Source organism: Nipponia nippon, unplaced genomic scaffold (assembly GCF_047370975.1).
Source record: "Nipponia nippon isolate SJK-2023a ecotype South Korea unplaced genomic scaffold, ASM4737097v1 scaffold_1, whole genome shotgun sequence".
Lineage (NCBI taxonomy): Eukaryota > Metazoa > Chordata > Aves > Pelecaniformes > Threskiornithidae > Nipponia > Nipponia nippon.
Window position 1 is genome coordinate 136,845,465 of NW_028262290.1, and position 23,900 is coordinate 136,869,364.

The following is a 23,900-nucleotide window of genomic DNA, read 5'->3' on the forward strand; positions in this document are numbered from 1 at the left end:
AACAATAAAAAATGTTTGTGTTTATGCCTTTCTTCAGCTGGGTCCATATTTCATTGTTTCCGTAGTTTTCTAATTTGGATAGAGAAATAAACATAATGTAAATGCATGTGAATGAGTTAATATACTGACATTCATTGTCTAATCTCTACTTTGAAGACCAGGCTCCGGAAATTACAGAGCTGGAGAATGCTGGGCTGTGCGATATTCGACAGTATGACTGCACATCAGTGAGAGCTTTTGGACATGGCTTCAGGGATTCATTGAATCTGAAATGTGAAATTATCAAATTACAGGTAGGTCTCCCTGCATAGTAACAATTACATTTTAAACTTCTCAGAGAATGAGGGGAAAAAAATGTCTAATGTTATTCAATGATGTGGGTACAACCCAATGATTTAATAGAAGCTAAAAGCAAAGGCACTCAGCACTTTGCAGCAGACACTCAAGTCTTTGCAAGATTGCCATTTCCTCCATGATAGGAGAAATACAAAACATAATGGGAATGTTCAGCAGCTGAGAGGGAGATAACAGCATACAGCAGCTATCCATCAGAAAAGGGCAAGGGCCGCCCTATTAGTAACAACCAGTACATCCTTGTTCGTGTTTTTAAGTGCATATGGAGAGGAATTGAAGTACCACTTCTTTGAAAAAGGACAGCAAGGTTAAAGACACTACTAGATTTCTGTCTCAAACCTAATGCTTGAAATAGCCCTTTTATAAACATAATAAATGTTATGAAAAGAGAAAGGCATTTTTGATGTGTTGTCCATTTCCCCGGGGTAGAATACCACAGCCATTTAATGATACATGTCAGCTTTATACCCCAGGTTTGAACAGGAGATTAAAAATGTTGCACTGTAAACTAAGAGGAATCTGTATAGAGAGACTATTGTTACTCAGACCTAGACTTTGCTCAAGGCAAATTTACATGCAGTTTACAAGTGTTAGCCTGGAATAAACAATGGGCAATTACAAGTTTTTATGTTGTGTTAGACACGAGAATAAAAAATCCTCAAAGTAAAATTGGGTTTCATTAATGTGATGATGGCAGTGGTGGTGGGGAGATGGCAAAAGGGGAACGATTCAGCAGGAAAATTTTGTTTTTGAGACAAGTTTTCTTTAGTTAGTTCCAGCAGATTCTAAAATTATTTTGGCAGATTAAGCAATGCTGGCTATAGATTTTTCTTAAACACAACATGTATCCACTCATCTGCAAGTTGGCTTGAAATGATAAAGTCGAGAGTAAGTTTACACTCCATTAGGTTAAAAGACTTTTAGACCAAGCTCACAGTGAGACCATTATTGGGAGTTCAGTCATCACAGTTTGAAATGTCTCAGTTTTAACTCATGGCAAGATATTCTGATATAACACTCTTTGTGGTGGTGTATTTGGCTCCCAGTTACAAAAGCTTTCTATTGAATCACTTTTATTGATGATGATCTCACCGACAAGAGCCAGGTTAGAAAATGAACACCACTGCTGTTATCTGCAGTTGAGGAGGAAGCTGAGAATTTTTTCCTTGAAAACACAAAAGAAAGGATGTTTGGCTTTTTTTTGTTCTGTTTAGTTTTGTTTGTTTAATTTTCAGACCAGAGTAGTAGTGACTTTATGCAAATGTCAATGGACTTGCAACAGTGCAGAACTCCACGTATTTTGAGATTAAACTTAAATGATCAAAATTTCATAGAAAACGCATTTTGACAGAATTTAGAGCTAATACACATTTAATTTCGTATTTTTTATATTTTCACTTTTGAAAGGTTAAATCAAATCCATTGTCCATGGGCTGTCCTACCATGTTAGGAAGAATGTAGGTCTCATGCATGATGCTAAAAGAGGTGGTTCAGAGAATTCTCTGTTGAAGTACCTCACAGATGCCGGACTGCACATCTCTTGATAGAGGTTTGGGTAGGACAGGGCCAAGGAACCTATGTTTATACAGATCCAGAATTTACTAAGATTTTTGTAAAGGATGAGAGTGTGTTTAACTTCCCCGCCAAAAAAATCCAGTTTTAGTTTCTTCTTATTTATGTTGAACTGCAGAAGTAAGTTTTTCTATAAACCTAATGAGCTAGAATGCTAGTAGATCTTGAAGGTTTTTTTAATTGGTTTTTGAAAGGTTAATATGTTTCTGAAAAAATTATCTGAACTTGCCTCCAGCTAATAATAAAAGGTTTCTGGAGAAATAGACTGCATCACATTTCAAAGGTTATGGTACTAAATACACTCAAAATGACATATTTAGAAATATTTAGCTGTTACACTTTTACTCACCCATGCTGTGAATTCCTTAACTGAGTATAGGGTGAAAGAAAAACAAAACATTTGGTTGGAACAAAAATAGCTGATATGTCTTTTCAGCATTTTTTTTCCTTTTTCTGTTATTTTTCTGTTTGGATAAATGTCTTGATTGGCTCCAGTAACTGAAAAAAATGTGCCAGCTCAGTAAAACCTAGTCAAGCTCAAAATTATTTTGATCTTGCTGTTTTCTTGATTCTTAGTCTGTCTGGATTCTTACTTCCATCTAACTTTATTTTCAGTATGCTTATCCCTGCTTCCACATCAATACTTCATCAAATAGTACTATCATCCCTATTCTGTTACCTTGAACTCTCGAGATCCTTGGATGACTTGTCCTCACTGCAGTTTAGAAGAAAAGTCTACAGTCTTAATGGTGTAATCTATTGGCTTGTGCAAGGGCTTAATGGCTAACTGCCAGTATTCCCCCAGCACTCAGAATGATACCTGAGCCCTGCCAAAAACCTCATCTGTTCCTTCAACTAAAGCTTGTCCTCTCATGGGAGCAGAGATGGAGAGGGATAGAGGCACTTACACATCAGGTCAGTGCTGTTAGAGGATCACCCACTGCTTAACCCTCCCATTACTCTCCAGCTGGAAGAACTGTTTGTCCTTGGCAATGCAGTGCCAAAGGGCCGTGCGGCAGGAAAGACTTCTCTGCCTTTTCTTCCACAGTAGGAGGCATAGGTAGAAATCTATGTGTGCAAATAATGGCATTTAGTATTTCCCACTGCATCCAGAGACATTAGACTTGTTCAAACACTGTGCAATACATGGTTGTTTTCTCTGATAAAAATATTTTCATAATGTATTTCACTGAAAAACAGATTTTCTGTCTTAACATTTAGTATTATGATAGACAATGGATTCCTGGAGAACCTCTAACTATGCCAGCTGCCTTTCAAAATGCCAGGACTGTCGACTGCCAGTTACCAAAGGATGGCCAGCAGTCTGATGTCATGGATCTGGTTGATGATAAACCCATTGCCAGGTGGCAAATAAAGGTACTTGCAGAAATTTCAAATATTCACTTACAGATATTCCTATTGCGATGAAAATATATTACATAGATATTACCCTTTTTTAAATGGTACTAAAGGTGAAACTCTGCTTCCTTAACTTGGGGTCTCAGTTTCATCACCTAAGCTTAAGTGTTGAGTGCCATTTTAGAGCATTCTCCTGCAAGGGGACTGGTAAATATGACCTAGCACCTAGAGAGACACACGTTCTTCAAGAGTAGAAGATAAAGGCCAGGTAGTTACCCTAGAGGATTTCAAATGACATTAGACACATTTATGGAAAAATTGAGTTGAGCCCAGTCTACATGTACGAATCCCTGTGTGACGTAGATATCTGAGCTGTCATACAGATTGAGTCAATAAGGTCAATAGAGTCTACACACTATTCAATTTACCCTAAAGTAGATACCTACATGTGGTTGGTCAAATATCTGCCTAGAGTTATTGGCAGGATTGATTAGACTTGTGATGACTATTAGGAGAGTTTAAACAGCTAAATGTAGGTGTCTATCAATGAGCTGAAGCTCAAGCTAGCAGTCCACGCTGGTCATATGTTGATGCCTGTATGGGTTAATCCATTTTTACTGTACATCTTGCAGGTTTCTAATGATGGAGTAATTTATAGCAACTCTAAAACAATGATATTATATGATGGAGCCTGTCAGACATGTGAACCACAAGAATCTGCGTTATGTCAGTTAAAGGTATGTATTTCATTACTCTCTATGTTTATTATGAAAACATGCATCTTTTCAGGCAGAAAAAAATCTAGAAAAATCAGCAGAACGTACCCTGTTCTTGTTCCCAACAGGGATTTTCCATGCACAGAAAGAGAAGCTGGTATGAGGCAATTTTGAATTAAAAAAACTCAAACCAAAAGCACTTACATAATTACCAAATAAAACCAAACTGCTGTCAGTTGTTTAGATTTAAAAACAACCTTAGTTGTTTCGTGGAAGTGCAGAATAGATTAGATTAGATTTTATTTGACATTCTACAAATTCATCTGGATTTACTGTTTGATAACCAAAAATTAATGAATCACATTGTCATTTCTCTTAAAGGAGAAAACATGCAACATAGATGGACTCTGTTATGGTGAAGGTGACACAAATCCAACCAGCCCTTGCTTACTCTGCAGACCTGACATATCAAAGTTAACTTGGTCAGTTGTTGAAAGTAAGTTCTAAATAGTTTTCTTTTAATAGCCAGAAGCTGAAAATCTATTAAGTTTTTAAATTCATGGAAATAGTGAAGTTTTAAGTTTAACTAGTGAAGTGTTTCAGTTAAAGTTTAGTACCCCCTACTTTAGCTTGTAATTTAATCTTGGTTTTCATCTGACATTTCTCCTAATTTCTGAAAATGATATTTTGTTCTTCAGAGCATACATGTAAAAGGCTTTTTTTTTTTTTTTTCCCCTTGCCCTGCCCCCCCAGTAGCCATTTCAAATAACTAATGATAATTAACAACTGTCAGCCTAATTGGCACTTTGAAGTCTTTTGGTATTTGGCACAGCTACATCCACAAATGTTTGTCTTCAACATTTAGGAATAAAAGATATTTTCCAACAAATGACTCTGATACCAAACAAGATGAGAACACAAACTGAATTAAATGGCATGTTATATTTATTAGCCACTTAATATTTGGACATAATCCACATTGATGGCATAGATACATGCCCTAAACAAATACTTGAAAGTATATCCGAGGCTATCATACTTCCGTCCAGTTAGAAACCGCACTATGAAAAGACGAACTGGTCTGGATTCTTCATTTTCCTTCTCCGTAGTACAAAGTTCTAGCCTAGAAGTTATAGGTCTTTTGGCTCAGATCTTAGTCTTTGGATATACAAATCATATTGGTCCCTTCAGCAAGTGGGATGCCTCTGGGGGCTTTACTAGTAGCCATCCAGCCTGCCCCGTCAACCCAAGTCCGTAACATCTCAAATAAAAGTGTTCCATCAGTGTTTTAATGGGTGAATGTGCTGGCAAGACTCTGCCTGGATTGGGAAAGGTCCTGTATGAGTGGGACTTCTGGTGCTTGTCTTGCTGAATCTTTTCCTAGTTCAAACTTGTACCGAAAGCCAAGGTAGCTATACCTATTCCAAAAGAATGAATCCTGAATGAAATGAATGAAATGAAACTTGTCCAGCAGTCAGGGAGTCAAGGGATTTCCATGTTACAGCCACGGACTGGAATTGTCAGAAATGGGAGAAGAATGTAAACCAGAGGCAATTCCCCCAAACCAAGAAGTGCAACCTTTTCTCCAGATTGGATGACACTAGGAAGAGGGTGTCAGAATCTAACTGCTGAGACACTGATTACAGCTTCTTCTCCCTTCGTGGTTTCTGCCACGGTGGGTGGGTTCCTGCTTGGACCGCTCGCTTCACTGTAACCCAAAACTTAGCAATCTTAATCACCTTCCTGTGTCCAACTTCAAAACCTACACTCTCCCCAGGGCTTCTGCTTCTCTCTTTCACAGAACTTATTCTGGTGCTGGGGTTTTGGTTGTTTGTTGTCACTTGGTGTCTCTAGAAATCTAGTTATTCCTGCCAAATAGGTTAGAGCTCAACAGTGCAGGCATCTAAATAGACTAACACTTACCAGTGAGTAAGTTGTGTCGTTGAAATCCTTCCTAGGAACGAGTGAATAACTTATTCCATCACCTGAGGCTCAGTTTTGCCAAGATGGTCACTGCAGCCCATTCCAAAGTATTGCTTAACAATGTCTATTCATTTGTTAAAGGAAACACCATCACCTCTGAGTTTCATGGCTTCCTGTACTTTCATCTGCAAACTATCTCTGCATAGTTAAAACACAGTGCTTAAAATTCAATAAATTCTGAGTTCTTTCTATGTATAGATGCACTGCATCTTTACAGCTTTTGCGTAGTATAAGTAATTTCTTGGTTATGTTGTTACAGCTATAACGAAAATACCTAGTGTTTTTCCTGTGCCATTCAAATGACATTAGAATTTAAGAGAAATAATTACATGTGACTTCCTTAATAGAAAGATATGTGCCTTTTAATTTTTATAAGTATATTGCAACTTTGCTTAAAATATTTCCTTTGTTGCAGATAACCAGCCTCCAGTGCTTGAAAATTTTCAGGGTATGCTACAGACTTTTTATGGAGAAGATTTTGTATATCAGTTTTTGGCTTCAGATCCAGAGGGCTCTGCTATTCATTTCACATTGGATTCTGGTCCAGAAGGTGCCAGTCTTTCCCCATCAGGTCTCCTTTTGTGGAAAGCTGCGTCAATGAATCTCCATAAATTAACGTTTTCTTTGACAGATGACTGCAATGCAAAGACTAAAGTAGAAATAGAGGTAATGAATATTACAGTAAAATGACACCTACTAGTAAGATGTTTAAGATATCTATTTACAAAACTCATTGCTAGTTCATTAAAAAAAGAAAACTGTCTTATTGGGCATGTCTTGTAGGTCAGTGTAAAATCGTGTGATTGCCTAAATAATGGCTCATGTGTGACAAACATTAATTTCCCACCTGGAAGTGGAAGATATCTTTGTGTGTGTGTGGCTGGATTTGAAGGTGATCTCTGTCAAGTGAATACTGATGACTGTAAACTTAACCAGTGTGGTATTGGCAGATGTGTGGATGGAATAAACAGCTATTACTGTGAATGTCCACCTGAACTTCAAGGTAAATTGCTACTTTATTTACACGTATTTATCACATGTAGTGATAAATAGGAGTTTCTAATTTTATGTCTACTTTTTTTTTTTTTTAATTTTTGACTGCAAATAGCTTACTGTTAGAATATGAAGAAATTTTATGGTCTTGTGATAAAGTTATAAGATATACTTCAAGATTTTTCTTGCATGAATACAATGGTTATTTATATTATGAGAGCACACCACTGTTTTCCTCCACAGAGGTAAACTCGGCAACATGGTGAAACATAGGAGTGATGAGTTTGGTTACAGTGTGATTCCTCCTATGCCTACAGATAAACATGTAGTCCTCACAGCCCACCTTCTCCATATTCCACAATAAGCAAGATACTTGGTATAAGATGAAAAAATGTGAATAGCAAACCTAGTCAGCTGTACTTATTTGATGCACTGAAACACTTTGTTGCACTTGATAGATGCCCCTTTTTGTATTTCAGCACCTGCATGCATTCTACTTTTATCTTTTATAAACACACTGTCAAAAAGTGTAGTGACACAATATTATAAAAAAAAAAAAAAAATCTGTGTTTCAATGCAGGTAAAAATTGTCAAGATGATGTAGATGAATGTGTATCCAGTCCTTGCTTCCCTGGAGTATTTTGCTTCAATACTTTCGGTTCTTACTATTGTGGTCCATGCCCAAATAATCTGCAAGGAGATGGGAAGTCATGTTATGGTAAAATTATTTGTTTTTCAGAAGAATGCTATTATCTTGTTGTCATTCAGATAAAATACCTTTGGTTGTGCTTCATGTTTCTAACAGTAACTTAGAACTTTTCAGTAGTCAGCAAAACAGGACTGTGTCTCTGACTGTTGATGGCTGGGACAAAATTTCAGTTGATGACAACATCAGACTGCACTGGGTCACATAGTTGTAAAGCACTTTTTCAGGTGACTAGAAAAAATAGATACACAATACCCCAATTCTTTTATATCAAAGTAGAATACAATGAAATTTTTTTTTTCTGCATTATGTTCATAATATGAGCAATTATTGACAAAATGTTGTTCTATTAGATTGCTTAACATAGAACTATTTACCCAAATCAAGGCACTTGCCAAATAAGGTGCCCAAACGTATAGTTACAATGCAATTACTGAATAACTTGTATTTTTAAAATACTGTATTGAAAACTTTTAAGAAACAATTTTTGCTCTTTATCTGCTTTCTGAATTTTGAGTTATTCTTATGTACTAAAACTTTAACTCTGTAATTTATTTGCAGTTAAAACAAAAGTAACTACTAATGTGCCTTCACATCTTTTGTTTTTAGAAAGCTTTGAAGATACTAATGTTGAAAGAAAGGATTCCACAGGAGAAATTGGAGGGCATAAAGGTGATTTTTTCATGAAGAAAATGGAATTTCTGATTCACATACTGATAAGAATATAGCTGACAAATAAAGGTTCTAGTCAGTTTTATGTTATTCACTTTAATTTTTCAGTTTGACTCCATTTAATTCATTACTGGGGTTGTGTTCTGATCTGAAAAATGAGACTGAAATGTCAATATCCACAAATCCCTTAGGTCAGTCAAGTCATTTTATTGACAGTCTGATGTATGACATTCTTATCGTTGCCTTTTGTTTTTGTGATTAACCACTGACATAAAATAGGTAACATGGGGATAGGGACATCTGTTATATGAGATAGGCAAAAGTTTATGGCATTATGTTAAATGCCATTTTCCTACTTTAACTCAAAGGAAAGGGGAAGGATATGGCAAGTGAATGTCTTAATTCCAAAATTCCAAAAACGCTGTTGCTGGCATTTCCAGCTCTGTGCCTGCTGGGGCTTTCTTTGCAGGAAATTCTTGTGTGTCTTTTCCCTTTATCTCTGAATTGTTAGTGGGGGAGGAGGAAAACTCTCTCGCTCTGCTGCCAGTGCTGGATAATTCTTCATTGGCTGAAAAATGGCTGCAAAAGACAGCATTCTGTAATAAGATTCAGTAAAGTTTTAACCTTTTGTAGACCATTTTCTAGTACCGTTCTAAATGCGGTTAGGGACAGAGCTTAAGTTAGGTTGGATAACCTCCTCCAGTTTCATTCCTTCTCTGCCCCATAATGCTAAAAGCCCATATACGTCATTCTGCCATTCTGGGATTACAGTGCCATACTCCTTTCCACAACCCGCCGGACCACCCGCTTTTCCTGGGCAGAATATGAAGAACTTTTTATTCACTTTGCACTCCTTTCAGTGAGGAGGCTGAGTCAGTCTCTGTTGCTTATAAAACACATGAAACATCCCACTAATAAAACCCATGCAGAAACTTCGTAATGCTTTTCCTACAAGGTGGTGGATTATTCACCTAAAATACTGTCCATGGTGCACCAGTAGTATAAGCATGTACATACTTGTGATTAAATATCTGCTTCTAGACTCTAGGCATATTACTAGCACTTAGACACACTGGTGAACCATAAGAAGTAGCTTTTCTTTAAACTCTGTTTCTGTTATCTAGTTGGAAGCAGTATAAGGAGCTGGTAATTTGCTTTGACAATAAAGCTGTTTATTGACCCAGCACGGGAGAAAATCTCTGTTGTCTGCCTCATATAGATGGTGCTTTCTTCTTATCCTCCAGCCAAGAAAAGGCCATAGTGAGGGTGGGAAAGGACGTAGCCAGAATACCTTGGTCTTCTCCAATTCTGCCAGTTAGGAGTTAGGTTCTACTGCATACATGTATTATGATGTAGCACATGGAGAGACTTCCTGAAGCATAGAATGAAGGGGCTGTACGTTTTTCTGTTCAGAAGACATTCCCTGCCCTCAGAAGGAAAAAAAGTCTCATAATATTCACATACTTTTTTTCCCCCCTTTCTTTCCAACATGCTGTAGGTTTTCGACAACCATCCTTTGAGAAGGTTTTCAGCATCTCAAGCTATATTCCCAGTTCTACAGATGTCCCTGAGAGATTTATTTCTACAGAAATGGTCAGCAGCAGCACTCCACCAGCCTCCACAGTAAAAACAATCACCGCTTCGAAGTCACTTATTTCTCAGAGAAGTGCTTTTGTACAGCCTGCTGTTACTGGAAACATTGCTCATGCTCTAAGCACCATCAGTGATCAGCTTGCTAACAGGGAAGAGAGTTCTTCAGTAGATGCTGTGATGACTGCATCTTCAAGGAGCCGTGCTGTATCACCTGAGAAGAAAACCAGGGCACAAGTGGAGGCCTACAGCTATTTTGAGACCAGCAGGAAGACTTCTCCTAGCAGCAGAACAAGTATAAGCAAAGGGCTTTCTTTGCCAAGCAAAGTATTCAAAGGTGGAAATGCTCACAGAGTTCAGCACCTGTTAGCCAAGCATAAAGCGAGTCCTTTACCTTTTGTCCTTGTTGAAGTCACTGTCCCGCCAAAAATGCTTCCTGAAGAATTGAGTGAAATAGTGATTCCTAAAGCAGTAACCTGTACCGATTTACCCTGTTTTCCTGGCGTACCTTGTGAGCCAAGTCAGGATGGAAGCATCAAGTGCGGTCGTTGTCCTTATGGTTATTATGGAGATGGCTTCACTTGCAGAGGTATTACAGATAACTACACTAAATGCTTTGCAGGGAAGAATCTTGTGACATCTTTATAACTTGAAAGTATGTTGTTACTGTGTGATCAGTGAAATGCATAGAGTATTGAATTTTCTCATTTTCATTATTAATATTGGGAAAGCCTACAGGCTTTTAGTTGTATGGATGCACTTAAAAATATTTTTCTGCTGCGTCTCAGGCTCCCCACTTATGGGCAGGGACCTAATGGATTCTATGTGATCTGTTCATTATGTTAGGCAAGACACCGTTGTACTGAAATGCCACTTTCATTTTCCTTATTCCCTTCTTTGTTTTGTCCATTGCCTTTCAGCAAGATGTAGACAAACATGTGGCAAAAATATGGAGTGTGTAGCACCCAATATTTGCAAATGCAAGCCTGGTTATGCTGGTTATAACTGTCAGGCTGGTGAGTATGGCATTTTGATTTAGCGTGTGGTAACTCATATCCACAAATTAATGATTTGAAGGTCACTGTTGATTTTTTGCACAGCTCTATGCAGACCTGATTGCAAAAACCATGGGAAGTGCATTAAGCCCGATGTCTGTGAGTGTCTACCAGGATACAGTGGCTCCGCTTGTGAGGAAGGTAAATGGAATATTTTTCTCTTTTGAATCCATAAATACCCAAAGGATGCTGTAAATACCTTCCATGACTGTTCATTCTGACAGCAAATAGGTGTGTTCATTTTACTTTTACTTTAACAGAACTCTTTGAGTAACTTCTTGGTATATACCCTACTTTTTTTGATATACACTGTAAATGTTGCTTGTGATTGGATATTCCTAAATTTAGCTTTCACAGTAAGTGGAGGAGTTCACCAGTGAATGTAGAAGCCTCTAAGCTAAACAATCCTGAAGAGTGGGAAGTCCTGTCTGGAAATTGTCTCAGATTTCTTTTCTTCAGGGTGACCACCACTGTTGGGACTCTGTGTACTCTGTTGGAATTAAGTTGTTCTTGTTACTTATTCTTGCCAAAAGGCATTGCATAGATCTCCTTATTTTATTTCCAGTTCTTTGCTCACTGTCAATTATTAACATTTCCTTTTTCCTAACGCATAACCAATCCATGCATCTTTTTAGAGGTGATTTCTTGAACGATACAATTCTATATCTGCAGCACACTGTAAACCACCCTGTCAAAACGGAGGCACGTGCTTGGCTGGAAATCTCTGCACCTGCCCATATGGTTTTGTGGGACCAAGATGTGATACAAGTAAGCAAAAAAGCGTAAGGGAAGAATACAGAACGTTTCTTCTGTTCTTCAGGAGCAAGAAAGCAAATGATGGTTTAAGTTTTTGATGCACTCCGTCTAATGCTAGCAAATGACATGATACCCATGCCTCTTTGAAGGCTCCCGTACTTGGGCTTTTCGAACATTGGTTAGATAGTATTTGCATGTAACTTTGGAAACATAACGTACTATAAAAATTGCAAATGGTTTATTATTTATGATTCATAAACGTGGAAACAATGAGCACGTTGCGTGTGTGATACTACCTTCAGAACAAACAGAGATGTTTAATATGTCCTTACAGCTTTTTAACTTCTATCGTCTTAAATTGGTTAAATGCTGGGGTACATTCAGAAGTTGGTATCAGTGAATGGCGGGTCAGAAGAACTGGGATACAAGAAAACTGAATTCAGAACCACATTATGGGGTCTTTTTTTTTTACCTGGCATGAAAATTGGAAAATTTGCTGTGATCATAGCTGAAAAATTGGAATTAGTTAGTCTCACATAAATTGTCTTTTACATACCGAATTCTACATGCTGCAATTTGGCAACTCCAAATTTTGGGTGGGTTTCACACCGGTAATTTTTATCATTCAGAGAGTCCAAATTTAGGCATGCTGTTTATATGTCATTCACCTGAACGTGCCACTGCATTATTGACCCCGAATTGAGAAAGTCCTTTGTTCCTCTCCTCCTCAAATCCCAGGACTCTTTGTTCTCGGTTTTTCTTGTTCTAGTTTCAATTTCAAAAAAAAAAATGCAGCTCTTTTTGTTAAGCAATACTAAAGAGAATGAGATATTATCCTAAAGAAGTGATTCCACAGCCATGATATTTTAATGTCTTTGCTTGTTAGTCTCGTGTCACTCTATGCACGCAGCTGCACTTGCTGAAGTGATGGAGGACACTTGAGTGAACTTTCTTGGAGTCCATCAAATCCATCGTGTAACATGGTCTATTTGTCTCTTAGTATTGAATTTCCTATTTTTCTTAGAATTTATTTGAAATTTTCTAGATTTTTAACACTGAAACCAGTGGTTAAACTATAACCATGGATAATTACATGGAAAGACATTTTATTTACCTTTATAGTCTGATGCTAGCTTTTTATGGCTTTGCATCTGGATTAATCTATTCAGCAATTCCTCTTCAACTAGTGGAATTGTATGTTATTGCCAGTGTTAATATTTGGGAAAGAACTGAAAAATGAATCAAGCATAATTTGTAACATACCTCTTTCTCTCTCTCCCTGCCCCGTCTCCTCCCTGACCCCTTCTCCTTTGTTTTTGCCCGACTTCTTGGATCATAGTGGTTTGCAACAGACACTGTGAAAATGGTGGTGAATGTCTTACTCCAGACATCTGCCAGTGTAAACCTGGGTGGTACGGACCTACATGCAGTACAGGTAACACTCCTGCAACTTCCATGTTCCCGGGAGAGCATCCATAGGACCTCCGATAGTTTGAAATTTGGAACCACGTGGCTCAGACAGCAGCGATGGGTGGCTGCTTACTGCCACAGAGCCTCCGCGCTCCCTCTTGTCTCTGCATGTTAGTTCTGCTGCCATCAGCACCTCTAGGAAGTCTAATACTGATCCTAAAATTTTGGGTAAAGATTTTATGTGCATGGTGTTACCTGCAGTTATCTTAGGTGTTTAATTCCTGTCCTTGCAATAGAAGCACATATTTTATAGACTTTATTTGGATGTCATGCTTCCCACTCTTCCTGACCCTGTTTCTGCAGCGATGTGTGACCCTGTGTGTCTCAATGGTGGTTCCTGTACTAAGCCAGATGTTTGCCTCTGTCCACATGGATTCTTTGGTGCCCAGTGTCAGAATGGTAATATTTTTTTTTTTCCTTCCCCCTCCCCTCTTAGCTGCCATTATGAGGAAATCTGTAAGAAAACATTGTTATCTTAAGACACAAAATTCATTATCAAGTCACGTACCTGAGAAGTGGTGCAAAACAGAGATTATGTTATTTTTTAGATTTTTATGGCTGATTCAGTGAACATCCAAGGAGAAGGGAGACTCAAAATTTGCCTTGTCTTCCACTCACCTTTTGAGCAGCGTTCAACCAGTTCCCGTGTATATTACGTAGTCTGGTTACTTGTGTACACATACAGTTGCTAACCTTGACCCCTTTTTTCTGATTCTGTTTTTACAATTGATGCAGGCACCAAACCACATTAATATGATTTTTATGAGACAGGCCTGATTGATAGTGCTGAATGTCTATATAAGCTGTCAGAATTTGTGTTGCACTCTTGTTTTCTAGACGTATATCACGAAGTCAAACAAAATGCAAACTACAGCCTTTTCCTCCTGTTTTTGTATCTTTTAGCTGTCTGCAGCCCGCCTTGTAAGAATGGTGGTCATTGCATGAGAAATAATGTCTGTACTTGTCCTGATGGGTACATGGGCAGAAGATGTGAAAAAAGTAAGCCAGTGTTAAAATCCTTCCAGGATCCGAAAGTAAACAATAAATTATTCTGTAATATCAGTTAAATGTATTAAACAGCAGATGTTTTTTGATTTTAAGGTGTCTGTGAGCCAAGGTGCATGAATGGAGGAAGGTGCGTAGGGCCAAACATTTGCTCTTGTCCTTCAGGATGGAAAGGAAAAAGATGTAACACTCGTGAGTATCTTGTAGTTAACAGGAGAACCATGCCTTAAAAGTAATATATGACTAAGGACAACTCTGTCCACACACGTAATATGAAGTTAGTGCCAAAGAACTCAAGAATATACACATATTGAAAAAATAATGGTCTATCACGTGGCAGCAAAATTTAGGAAGGATAACTAATACCATGCAGTTCTTTTAGGCTAAATCACAAGACCAAAATATCTTTTAAATTCTTGTATGGCAAATAACGTTTCTTTCTTAATTCTTGTCTAAATAAGAAACATCTGTATTTCTGCAAAGAGCCGAGTCAAAGAATGTCAATTTGTGCTGTAGGACATAAAAGCAGATACAATAGAAAAAGAAGTACAGTGAAAGATTGGAAAACTGGGGAAACATAGTGGGAAGTGATGGGAATAGAAGATGCAATGGGTACAAGCTCTTCAGGAAAGGTAGAAATAGGACTGTGATGGTAGCACAGCTGTGGGTCACGTTGTATCTTAATGAAGATATTGATGGTGCATAAATAAAGTGGCAGCATGGATAAAAGCACAGTCTGCATGAAAATCAGTGTGAGGCTGGGTGGTAGAAATCCAATAGATAAAGTGTTAGCGTCTGTCATAGTACCCACCCGAGGCTCAGCTATTGATATGGCCAATGAGCTCTCTAATGGCGTGGAGGAAAAACAATATTTCCCCTGTATTACTTTCTGTAATTATTGGAAAGTTTTATTGAAAAACATATTACCCATATTGACAGGAGTGAGATATTCTCGGACACTGTGGGAGAGAGATTTGATTATCAAATAGTCAGTTAACCAATGAGAAATAATAATGGTTTAGATTATGGCTTAATAAGCAGGGACGAATGTGCAGAAAAATGGGTCATAGAAAATAACTTTGGATCAAATCTTCATGAGTTGATGCACCGTGTGTTAAATTGCATGACAGACAAAAGATCTCTCATTAAGGTGTGGGTTTTAGAAAGGTAAATATGGAAAAAACAATGCTATTTAGTGGTGCTGACTTAATTCAGTATTTCAGGCTTTTGTAGCAATCTGTGATGCATCAGAACCTCTCGATGCATGCTTTGGCTGTAGGGCTTTTTGTTTCTTGTTGCCTCTCTTCTTTAATATCCTGTTGATCTCAGATGGATTTTCAGTGAAGATGATGTGACTCTTGTGTATGGAAAGCACGCGACCTCTCGTGGGCATCCTGAAATGTAAATAATGACTTGGGATATAACCAAACTTTGTGATGATGTTTGTGCAGCAATCTGTCTTCAGGAATGTAAGAATGGTGGGGAGTGTATTGGACCGAGTACGTGTCATTGTCCTCCGCAGTGGGAAGGAATCCAGTGTCAAACACGTAAGAATGATGTGACCTGAAACCTCTTGCTTCAGCACAGTTAAGAACGCTTCAGCCATATGTAGTGCCTAGAAGTCCTATGCCTTGGTTATATTTTAACCCAAAGCTGTGTCAAAGGCAGGATAAAGAATAGAGATTCCTCTGCCTGTTTTGAAGCCCTCCAGAACGATGGTAGTCTGGGGTGTGGGACCACGGCAGTATGCAGTGGCTTGCTCTAACACTGTACGCTGCTGCAACAGCCCTGAGAGGCCATTGCAATAGCTTGAGATAGTAACATGCATTAAAAACCACCTTACTCATGTCCCTCGCGCAGTCCGATTCACACCCTCAGCATGTTCCCGTATTAAATCCGCATCAAAGCGTAAGGGGGATGGGATAGGCGTAAGAACATTGTGGCTCCACAGGATTGTGAAGCCTCCTTACACTGAGGGATGTTCCCTGTGAAAATACCTACCAAGTTCTCAGCTCCTGTAAGCAAGCAGAATAAGTATATAGAGAGAGTAGCCACTTTTCCTTCACCAAGTTGTTTTCATGAGTAAAGCCACATATGTACCTCTCTTGTTTTAGCTGTGTGCAACCAGAAGTGTCTGTTTGGAGGCAAGTGTGTATTGCCTAACGTATGCTCTTGTCGTCCTGGTTATACCGGAGTCCTCTGTGGGAAGAAAATTCAGGTACATGTAGAGTCAAGCCACCATCACAGATACAGCGGTTTGGGAGTCATTATCTAGTCCGCCCTTGTGCAATGAAGCAGCACGAAATACACCAAATGTGTTTGTCTAATTTCTTCTGTTCAGTATCCAGTGAGGGAAAATTCATAAAATTCCTAAGAGCTATTCCAGTAATTTATAGGCTCTAATACTTAAACAATTGTTCTCAACACCTAAGGAAAATTTCCTTTGTTTCGAATTAAGCTGATTATCTCTTGTCATCTCCCTAAGTGGCTGCAGCAGGCATTGATAACTATCCTCTTCATAACAGCCACTGTTCTCTTTTCCAGTATCTGGCCCCATTTTAGGGAACAGTATCCCACTGCTGACTTTCTTAGCTTGCGTTAAGTCAAGCCCTGATCTTTTTCAACTAACTAACTAACTACAGCGTCACTCAGATCATCCCTGTTTTATACAAAAGTTCCTTATCCCCAAGTGTGACTTTGGGAATAGCTTTACTTTTTTGCCTTACAGTGAATGATGACCATTTCTCTGTTCCGTCACGTAATCTTCTGTTGTATGCCTTTGCTTGAGAGCTGACAGTCATTCACTGAAGTAATTTAATTAAACGCTTCATTACAACTAACTTTTTGGTGATGTCTGAAGTAGAAAGCTACTCTTCTCGCATAATCTGTGATGTTTCCCTTCTTGTAATTTCAACATATTTAGAGACCTTTCTGGTGCCAGCAGAATTCATTTGGAGGAGTTGGGACATAGCCTAGCTGATTTTAGCCCTGCGTGCTGGTGCTGTTCCTTTACGTTCATCTTGAATTACATGCCACTGTTCATACCTGCACAATTTAGTTCTTTGGTCTCCTGCTGCAGCCAAACTAGCATATTCCAGCCTTCCCATCTTTCCTTTCTTTTTAGTACTTTGCCACATGAAGTCTTTTAATGTAAAACCTGTCACGTGACTGCTAGATGTGCAGGCATTTGTAGTGAGAAACGGGTAAAACACAGGGAAGACAGCAATGCTTTAACTTTCATCCAGCCTCAGTTTCTCCCAGCTGAAACTAGAGGGAGTTCAGATCTTTTTTTCTACTTTCTCAAGTCCAATATACAATGCCAATACCACTTGTGGTTGGATAGCAGGTAGCTTGCTAGAGGTGGGGCAAATATGTTTAAGAAATTGAAACAATTAATAAATGCTCATACACATGTTGGAAATATAAAACTACACATCCTATGATGATAAGGCTATAATGTTTGCAATATGGATTTCTAAAATGTGACCTAAAAAAAAAGAAATAATTTTGATTTAAATGTTTACATAAGTATATTCTGGAAAGCTTTAGCGTATCTTTTATCTAGAAAACACATTGCTGATCGGTCAGACAGTGCTGTATCATACACTGACCAAAATGGCACATTTTCTTAAAGAAATAAACAAACTAGATGCACAAATTTAACTTAATATTGTGTTTCTCCATACCAGGAAAGCAGAGATTCATTAAAATTGTTTCTTAAACTTTATCATAAAAAATGTCAGTAAGTATCTGTTTACATTTATGTATTTATTTTTCTCTCCAAGGTACAAAAGCATCATGGCTGAAGAAAAGAAGTGTATCAATTAAATTGCAATACCGCACGGATGTATGAGACTTGAAAATAGCTAGAGGGTTGAAGGCAATTACAGAGTTTATTTAAATGAAAGGAATATCCAGAAGCATTATTTTGAAAGATTTGTATTAGTCATGAATTTTGGTGAGCTTCAATACAACCATCTCGTAGTCATTAAAACATGTATATTTCTAGAACTTTTTGCTACCTCATGCACAAACCCCACAGCCTCTGATTCTTCACTGGGCTTACAGATTTGATGAGTGATGCAAACCCAAAATTCTGCAGTTTGGTGTAGTCAACTGGGCTATGAGATTTCCTTTGTGGGAACAAGACTGTCATGGCTGCTAAGTGTCTCTAGGAAGGAAGGCAGCACTTCATCGCTTGTGAATGGTACCTTCTGTTTTTAAACGTTGTTTACGTACATATTATTTGGCTGCATACAGATGGAAAAGCAGAACTATTTTTTTCTTCTTTGTCTTGTATTCGTGTCAGTCTGTTAAAATGACTAGCTAGTAGGGAGGAAGGAAGGGGAACCTAAGACAAGAGTTGGCTACTAACAACAGAGGCAAGGCTGCATGTCTTGTCAACCAGATGCAGAATAATTCTGGTTTATCTATGGCAAGCCTTTGTAGCCAGGAGCCAGACACCACTCACTGACTCTTCTTTTTTTTTTTTTTTTTTTTTTTTTCTTTCTTCTCCATTACTTACACTCAGGCAGTTGAGTACCCAGCTGCTGAATGATTTGTGTGTCTGTAAGACTTTTATGCCCCTGTTTTGAGATGGCATTCAGTAATATGGGGAAATTTTGTGCCGGACTCTCTTAGAGAAATTTGACAATGCTTTTAGCCATGCTGAATCTTAAAATAGGAACTAATAAGAGGAGGAATTGGCTGTAATCATGCCATATGTATGCATCAAATCAGAAAGTATTTGTAAAAACTTTTTAGAGAAGTTTTCACTCCAATGAACTGTTAGGACCTACCAGCAGCCAGATAGTTTTTGAACAAATAAAATTCCACTTTTTCTGAAGTTTCCTACAGAGGACCACCATATTCTTCCCCTAGAGCTGTGAAAGACATTTCAGTTCATGCCTCAACCAACTGAGCTCTGGTAATAGATACAAACCAAAAATAAACGTCATGAGTTCCTGTTCTCCTGAGTACTATTCAATTTACACACACGTATTCTGAATGGGAAGAAAATGGAGCTCATTTTGCCATTTACTGCCACTGTGGGATGCTGATTGCCAAATCATAGCTGTTAGCAGCTCTGTGCCTAGATTTCTCCTCACCTTTTGATAGTCCTCTTAAGTAATTTTGCAAAGTAAGCTGGCATTTTGAAAGCTCAGCATCATTCCAGAATGATACCTGATGGATTTCCAAGTGCCTGACTGGTGAATCTAAAAAATGTTTTCAATTTCCCACTTGTATTTTAAGTTTCAGTGTTTCCATAGTTTCTTTGAATTGAGCATCCAAGTGGCTGGTAGCCTGACAGGCTGGGAACTGTTGTATTATTTAAAACCTACTCCACTTGAACAGTTTCCTATCTCATAAAGATCTCTATGAACAAAACCTGACTAGCTATTGGAACGGATGCCTCAGGGTGATGCTTTGAATACACAAGGTTCTGAAAATGTTTTTAAAATGCAAACACATCAATATCGCATAATCTCATATTGTAATAACTCCCATTCTACGTGTCAGTTACAGAGGTGTTGTGCTAAAGAGAGAGATAACATCTGCCAGGAGCGCTGTTAATAGCGCTTTGGTTAATGAGTTTGTGCAACCCTCCGTTCACAACACTGAATCAATATGTATCTGTGCCTTTTTAGGATTTCAGGCTGAATAAAGGGGTTTTTTTTTTTAATCGTAACTTCTAGTATTTCCCATTTATTTTCTAAATGCAGAAATTGATTTCTTTTACATTTTCCAAATGCAAGCTGTGCAAACCAAAGCACATCCAGAGTTTTGCTACAGTAGTTAAAAATGCTCAGCGCTAAGCTGTGCTATTTTCCAAGCAAGCCCATGAAGCAGAAAAATTACTAGTACCTGCATAAAGGCAGCCAGCTACTTCAAAACTGTCCAGTAATTATGTAATTAGTTGAAACTATTTTGTTACTAGATTGTCCATCATGCACGTGAAACAGAATTCACTGTAATTAGAAAGCACATTGCAACAATGCAGTACAATTGCTCAGTTTAACAAGAGGCAGAAGCACGTACAGGGCTTGTGTACACAGGTTAACAAAACTGTTCTAAAATTGCATAAGGCAATCTGAAATTAGGCCCGAAAGAGTCTGGGTATTAAGAAGAGGGGAGAAGGGTTGCATACTGCAGGAGCTGCCACAGTCCCAGTCTGACGGAATGAAGGGCAACTTGTGCCAAACTGAAGATCTTACAGTGATTCTTAGCACATTATACAGAATACAGGTGTCTTCCCTGAATTTTCTTGCATGATTTCTTTAAATACTAAACAGTGCTGGAAGGTACCTGTGTACATCATCCATTTATTATCTGCTTGCACTAAAGTTGCTCTGCAGGCCAGCAGAAATTCTCCCAAGTGCAGACTGGCTTTTGCCCATAATCTTGAAAAGATCTTTAAAATGCAGTACAATGAATGATTTCTGAAGGAAGAACTGATATCACAGAAGATACTACAGATCTTAGCAAGGACTCAGTTTCCTACATTTGTATCCATGTTGGCTGTGATTTAAAAAAAAAAAAAAAAAGGCCTCGTGTGAAAGGCTCTTTCTTTTTACAAAAGTTAATTTTATACTCTCATAGCTGAGAATAGGAAGTGAGTTAACGTTTCCATCTACCAAAAGCAAACCCATGAAGAATCAGCACAAACCCTAAAGTAAATCAGTATAAAAGCTTAAGCTACTTGACAAATTGGCTGTATCCGCTCTCTTACTTACCCAAATGGGAAAATCCAAAATTTAAATTCTCAATAAAACATAACACCTGGGTACATACACAAAAACCAGACGGGTTAGAAAGTGTTACTAATGACTGAAGATGTTGATGCTGTTTCTCTTGTATAAAGGTATCGCATGGCGATGTCAGGTCGTTTTACTCAACTTCCACCCACAGCTCAGTTTAGCTGATAAAGGATATTTTACAGATAAACCAAGTAACTCCATTCTTGCTACAACCACTAACAGTAGAAGAGAAAATATAAATGGTAAAACGTGCATGTAAGTACATTAAAAAGAAAAAACACTTCTCACCTTTCCACACACGCTCTAAAAAGACAGAATATCAAAAATGCAACCAGTGCACTACCCCTACAATTTTTCCAGTTGTTTTTACTGAAAATCAGAGCATCTGTGTAAGGTGTTACAGTTAGCTCTAATAAATAAGGGAGGTAACCTGTTCTGTAGCGTTATTCTTGACCTTTGAGCTGCACAGATAACTAGCTTTTCACAGGAAGACACATCTAGCTCCAAAAATTACATGCTGTAACTAGTATGTGCAATCTTCCAGTGAGTGGGAAACAAAAAAAAAGACAAGGAATAGAATCATAGAATCATTTAGGTTGGAAAAGACCCTTAAGATCATTAAGTCCAACCGTTAACCTAGCACTGCCAAGTCCACCACTAAACCATGTCCTGAAGCACCACGTATACCCATCTTTTAAATACCTCCAGGGATGGAGACTCAACCACTTCCCTGGGCAGCCTCTTCCAATGCCTGACTACCCTTTCAGTGAAGAAGTTTTTCCTAATATCCAACCTAAACTTCCCCTGGCACAACTTGAGGCCGTTTCCTCTCGTCCTATCACTTGTTACTTGGGAGAAGAGACCGACCCCCACCTCGCTACAACCTCCTTTCAGGTAGTTGTAGAGAGCAATAAGGTCTCCCCTCAGCCTCTCTTCCTAAGACTTGTTCTCTAGACCCTTCACCAGCTTCATTGCCCTTCTTTTGCACGCTCCAGCACCTCAATGTCCTTCTTGTAGTGAGGGGCCCAAAACTGAACACAGTACTCAAGGTACTGACAGCTCTTTTAGTAAATACATGTGGAACTGTGGAAATAATAATTTGAGGACCTGAACTGTCATTAATAATACATTCTGAGACTCTTCTACTTTAACTACTAGAAAATTCACTTTTAGACTCACTTAAAATATTGTGGAGATTTAAATGATATTTCTTAAAAACAAAAACAAAAAATCCCAACGAAAAACCCTGTAACCAGTAGATGGTGCTACATTCAAGCAGTATTTCTAAAATATGCAATCACATTCTGTGTGCCATCAAATTACTGCTTGCTTACTTCAATCATTTCTAAACAGAGAACTATTTAAATTAGCATGTGTTCTGGCCTGCTCAGAAACACCAATTACAGGTCTCTCTCACCGACTGCTCCTGGTCTCATGCTCCTAACAATGCCGATATCTCTTGGCTTCTAATCACCACTATTGTCACTTTTGGCTTTATTAGCAGAAGTCAGTCTTTTCAGGAACAATACTGGGATATTACGCCTCTTTGCATTTACGTTCTTCTGCACATTTACTCTGAAATCTTGGGTCTGAGGCAATTAATTATTTTCCATTCACTTCCCTGCAAGCAGTATGTCATCTAAGGTATTCAACTTCACTCCTGAATTTCTAAATTATGGCGTGATTATTGTACTGAACTGTGACAGAGACACAGAATTTCATCATCATAAAGCTTAATCCGGAACCATTGATGAAATCATCTTGTTCCATGCATGAAAACCACATTTTTTACCAGCATGTCTGAAATATCCAGTGTATCACAGCAAAAGCAGCACAAAAAATATACACTCCTCTTACCCTGTCCCCCGCCCCGGCAACAAAACCCGCACAACACGTGTCGTAGCAGGTTTCATCTGAACCAACTGCAACAAGCCTCCAAAGCAAGGACAGAGGAAGGCTTCTCAACTGCACACCACAGCAATTGCTCATGACAGAAAAGGAGTCTCATGAGCTATACCATTGTCTTTCATTTGCCCTCCGAGAAGGTTGGTAACTGAGAAGATCCCATTTCCTTTGCTTCCCGACAATGCTCGGAGGCTTGTAATCCCTGGAGAAACATGCCTGTGTAAGTCACTCTGCCTATGAAAGCTACGTGTTCTGGTAAGGGAGCTTATACACAGATACAATGTTATTCCATCAAAAGGATTAAAATAACGCATAGGCAAATGACTTAAAGTAATGTATAATTAAAATTCTCCCACCAAAAATTCCAGTTTCACCTAGAAGACAATGAAAATCAATCTATCTCTCAAAAAAAGATGGATTTGGGCATCATTCAGAAAGTTGACTGATTCAACTTGCATGTTTTGGCAAAACCTTCCTCAACAGTAGCATTCAAGAAACAGCACAAATGAGACATGGCACAATGACCATAGGAGCCTCGGTCCAACCTGCAGCCCGTTCAAAAGGCTGCAAAACCTAAATGAGGCCAAAGTGGAACACGTCCAGAACACAAGCCTCAGCATCCTCCACACAGGTGGTTTGTGACACACAGCTTTTCCTCACTGCCAGTCTGTAGCCTCCCATTTTACTGCTCCTGTAACACCACCATCTTGAATAAGAATGAATCATCAACATCTACATCTCCAGAAGGGAGATAAACATATTTCCCTATCTTATTGGGATAACGAAGGGAAATAATTGGAAATTGAGAGATGATCAGATAATATGATTGTAGAAGTAGTCAAGATAAGGACTCTCTTAGAGTATCAGTATAGATTAAGCTTTTAGAAAGTAACAGTGGAACTGTCTGAACAAGCACTGTGTTTTGTGGGTTTTTTTTCTTAACACTGTTTAACTGATCAAGATCCAAATCTGATTGGGGGGGGGGAGGGGCAGGAAGCATACACAA

The 23,900-nt window shown here is 38.5% G+C and overlaps 1 protein-coding gene across 3 annotated transcripts in view; it reads left to right on the forward strand.

Annotated features, from left to right (window-relative positions):
• The window catches only part of VWDE (von Willebrand factor D and EGF domains), a 43,960-nt gene extending 22,742 nt beyond the window's left edge, over positions 1-21,218 (forward strand). For 2 of the 3 annotated variants that reach the window (XM_087774110.1, XM_087774121.1), the window contains exons 12-30: positions 157-293; positions 3,148-3,303; positions 3,918-4,022; positions 4,383-4,497; positions 6,400-6,650; positions 6,768-6,987; positions 7,558-7,695; positions 8,293-8,355; positions 9,854-10,534; positions 10,866-10,961; positions 11,046-11,141; positions 11,673-11,768; positions 13,096-13,191; positions 13,530-13,625; positions 14,130-14,225; positions 14,328-14,423; positions 15,683-15,778; positions 16,346-16,449; positions 18,017-21,218. In XM_087774110.1, coding sequence (XP_087630236.1) covers positions 157-293; positions 3,148-3,303; positions 3,918-4,022; positions 4,383-4,497; positions 6,400-6,650; positions 6,768-6,987; positions 7,558-7,695; positions 8,293-8,355; positions 9,854-10,534; positions 10,866-10,961; positions 11,046-11,141; positions 11,673-11,768; positions 13,096-13,191; positions 13,530-13,625; positions 14,130-14,225; positions 14,328-14,423; positions 15,683-15,778; positions 16,346-16,449; positions 18,017-18,037 — 2,759 coding nt within the window. In that variant the 3' untranslated portion in view covers positions 18,038-21,218. The other variant, XM_087774115.1, reaches the window with a different exon arrangement.
• Positions 21,219-23,900: the final 2,682 nt, after the last annotated feature.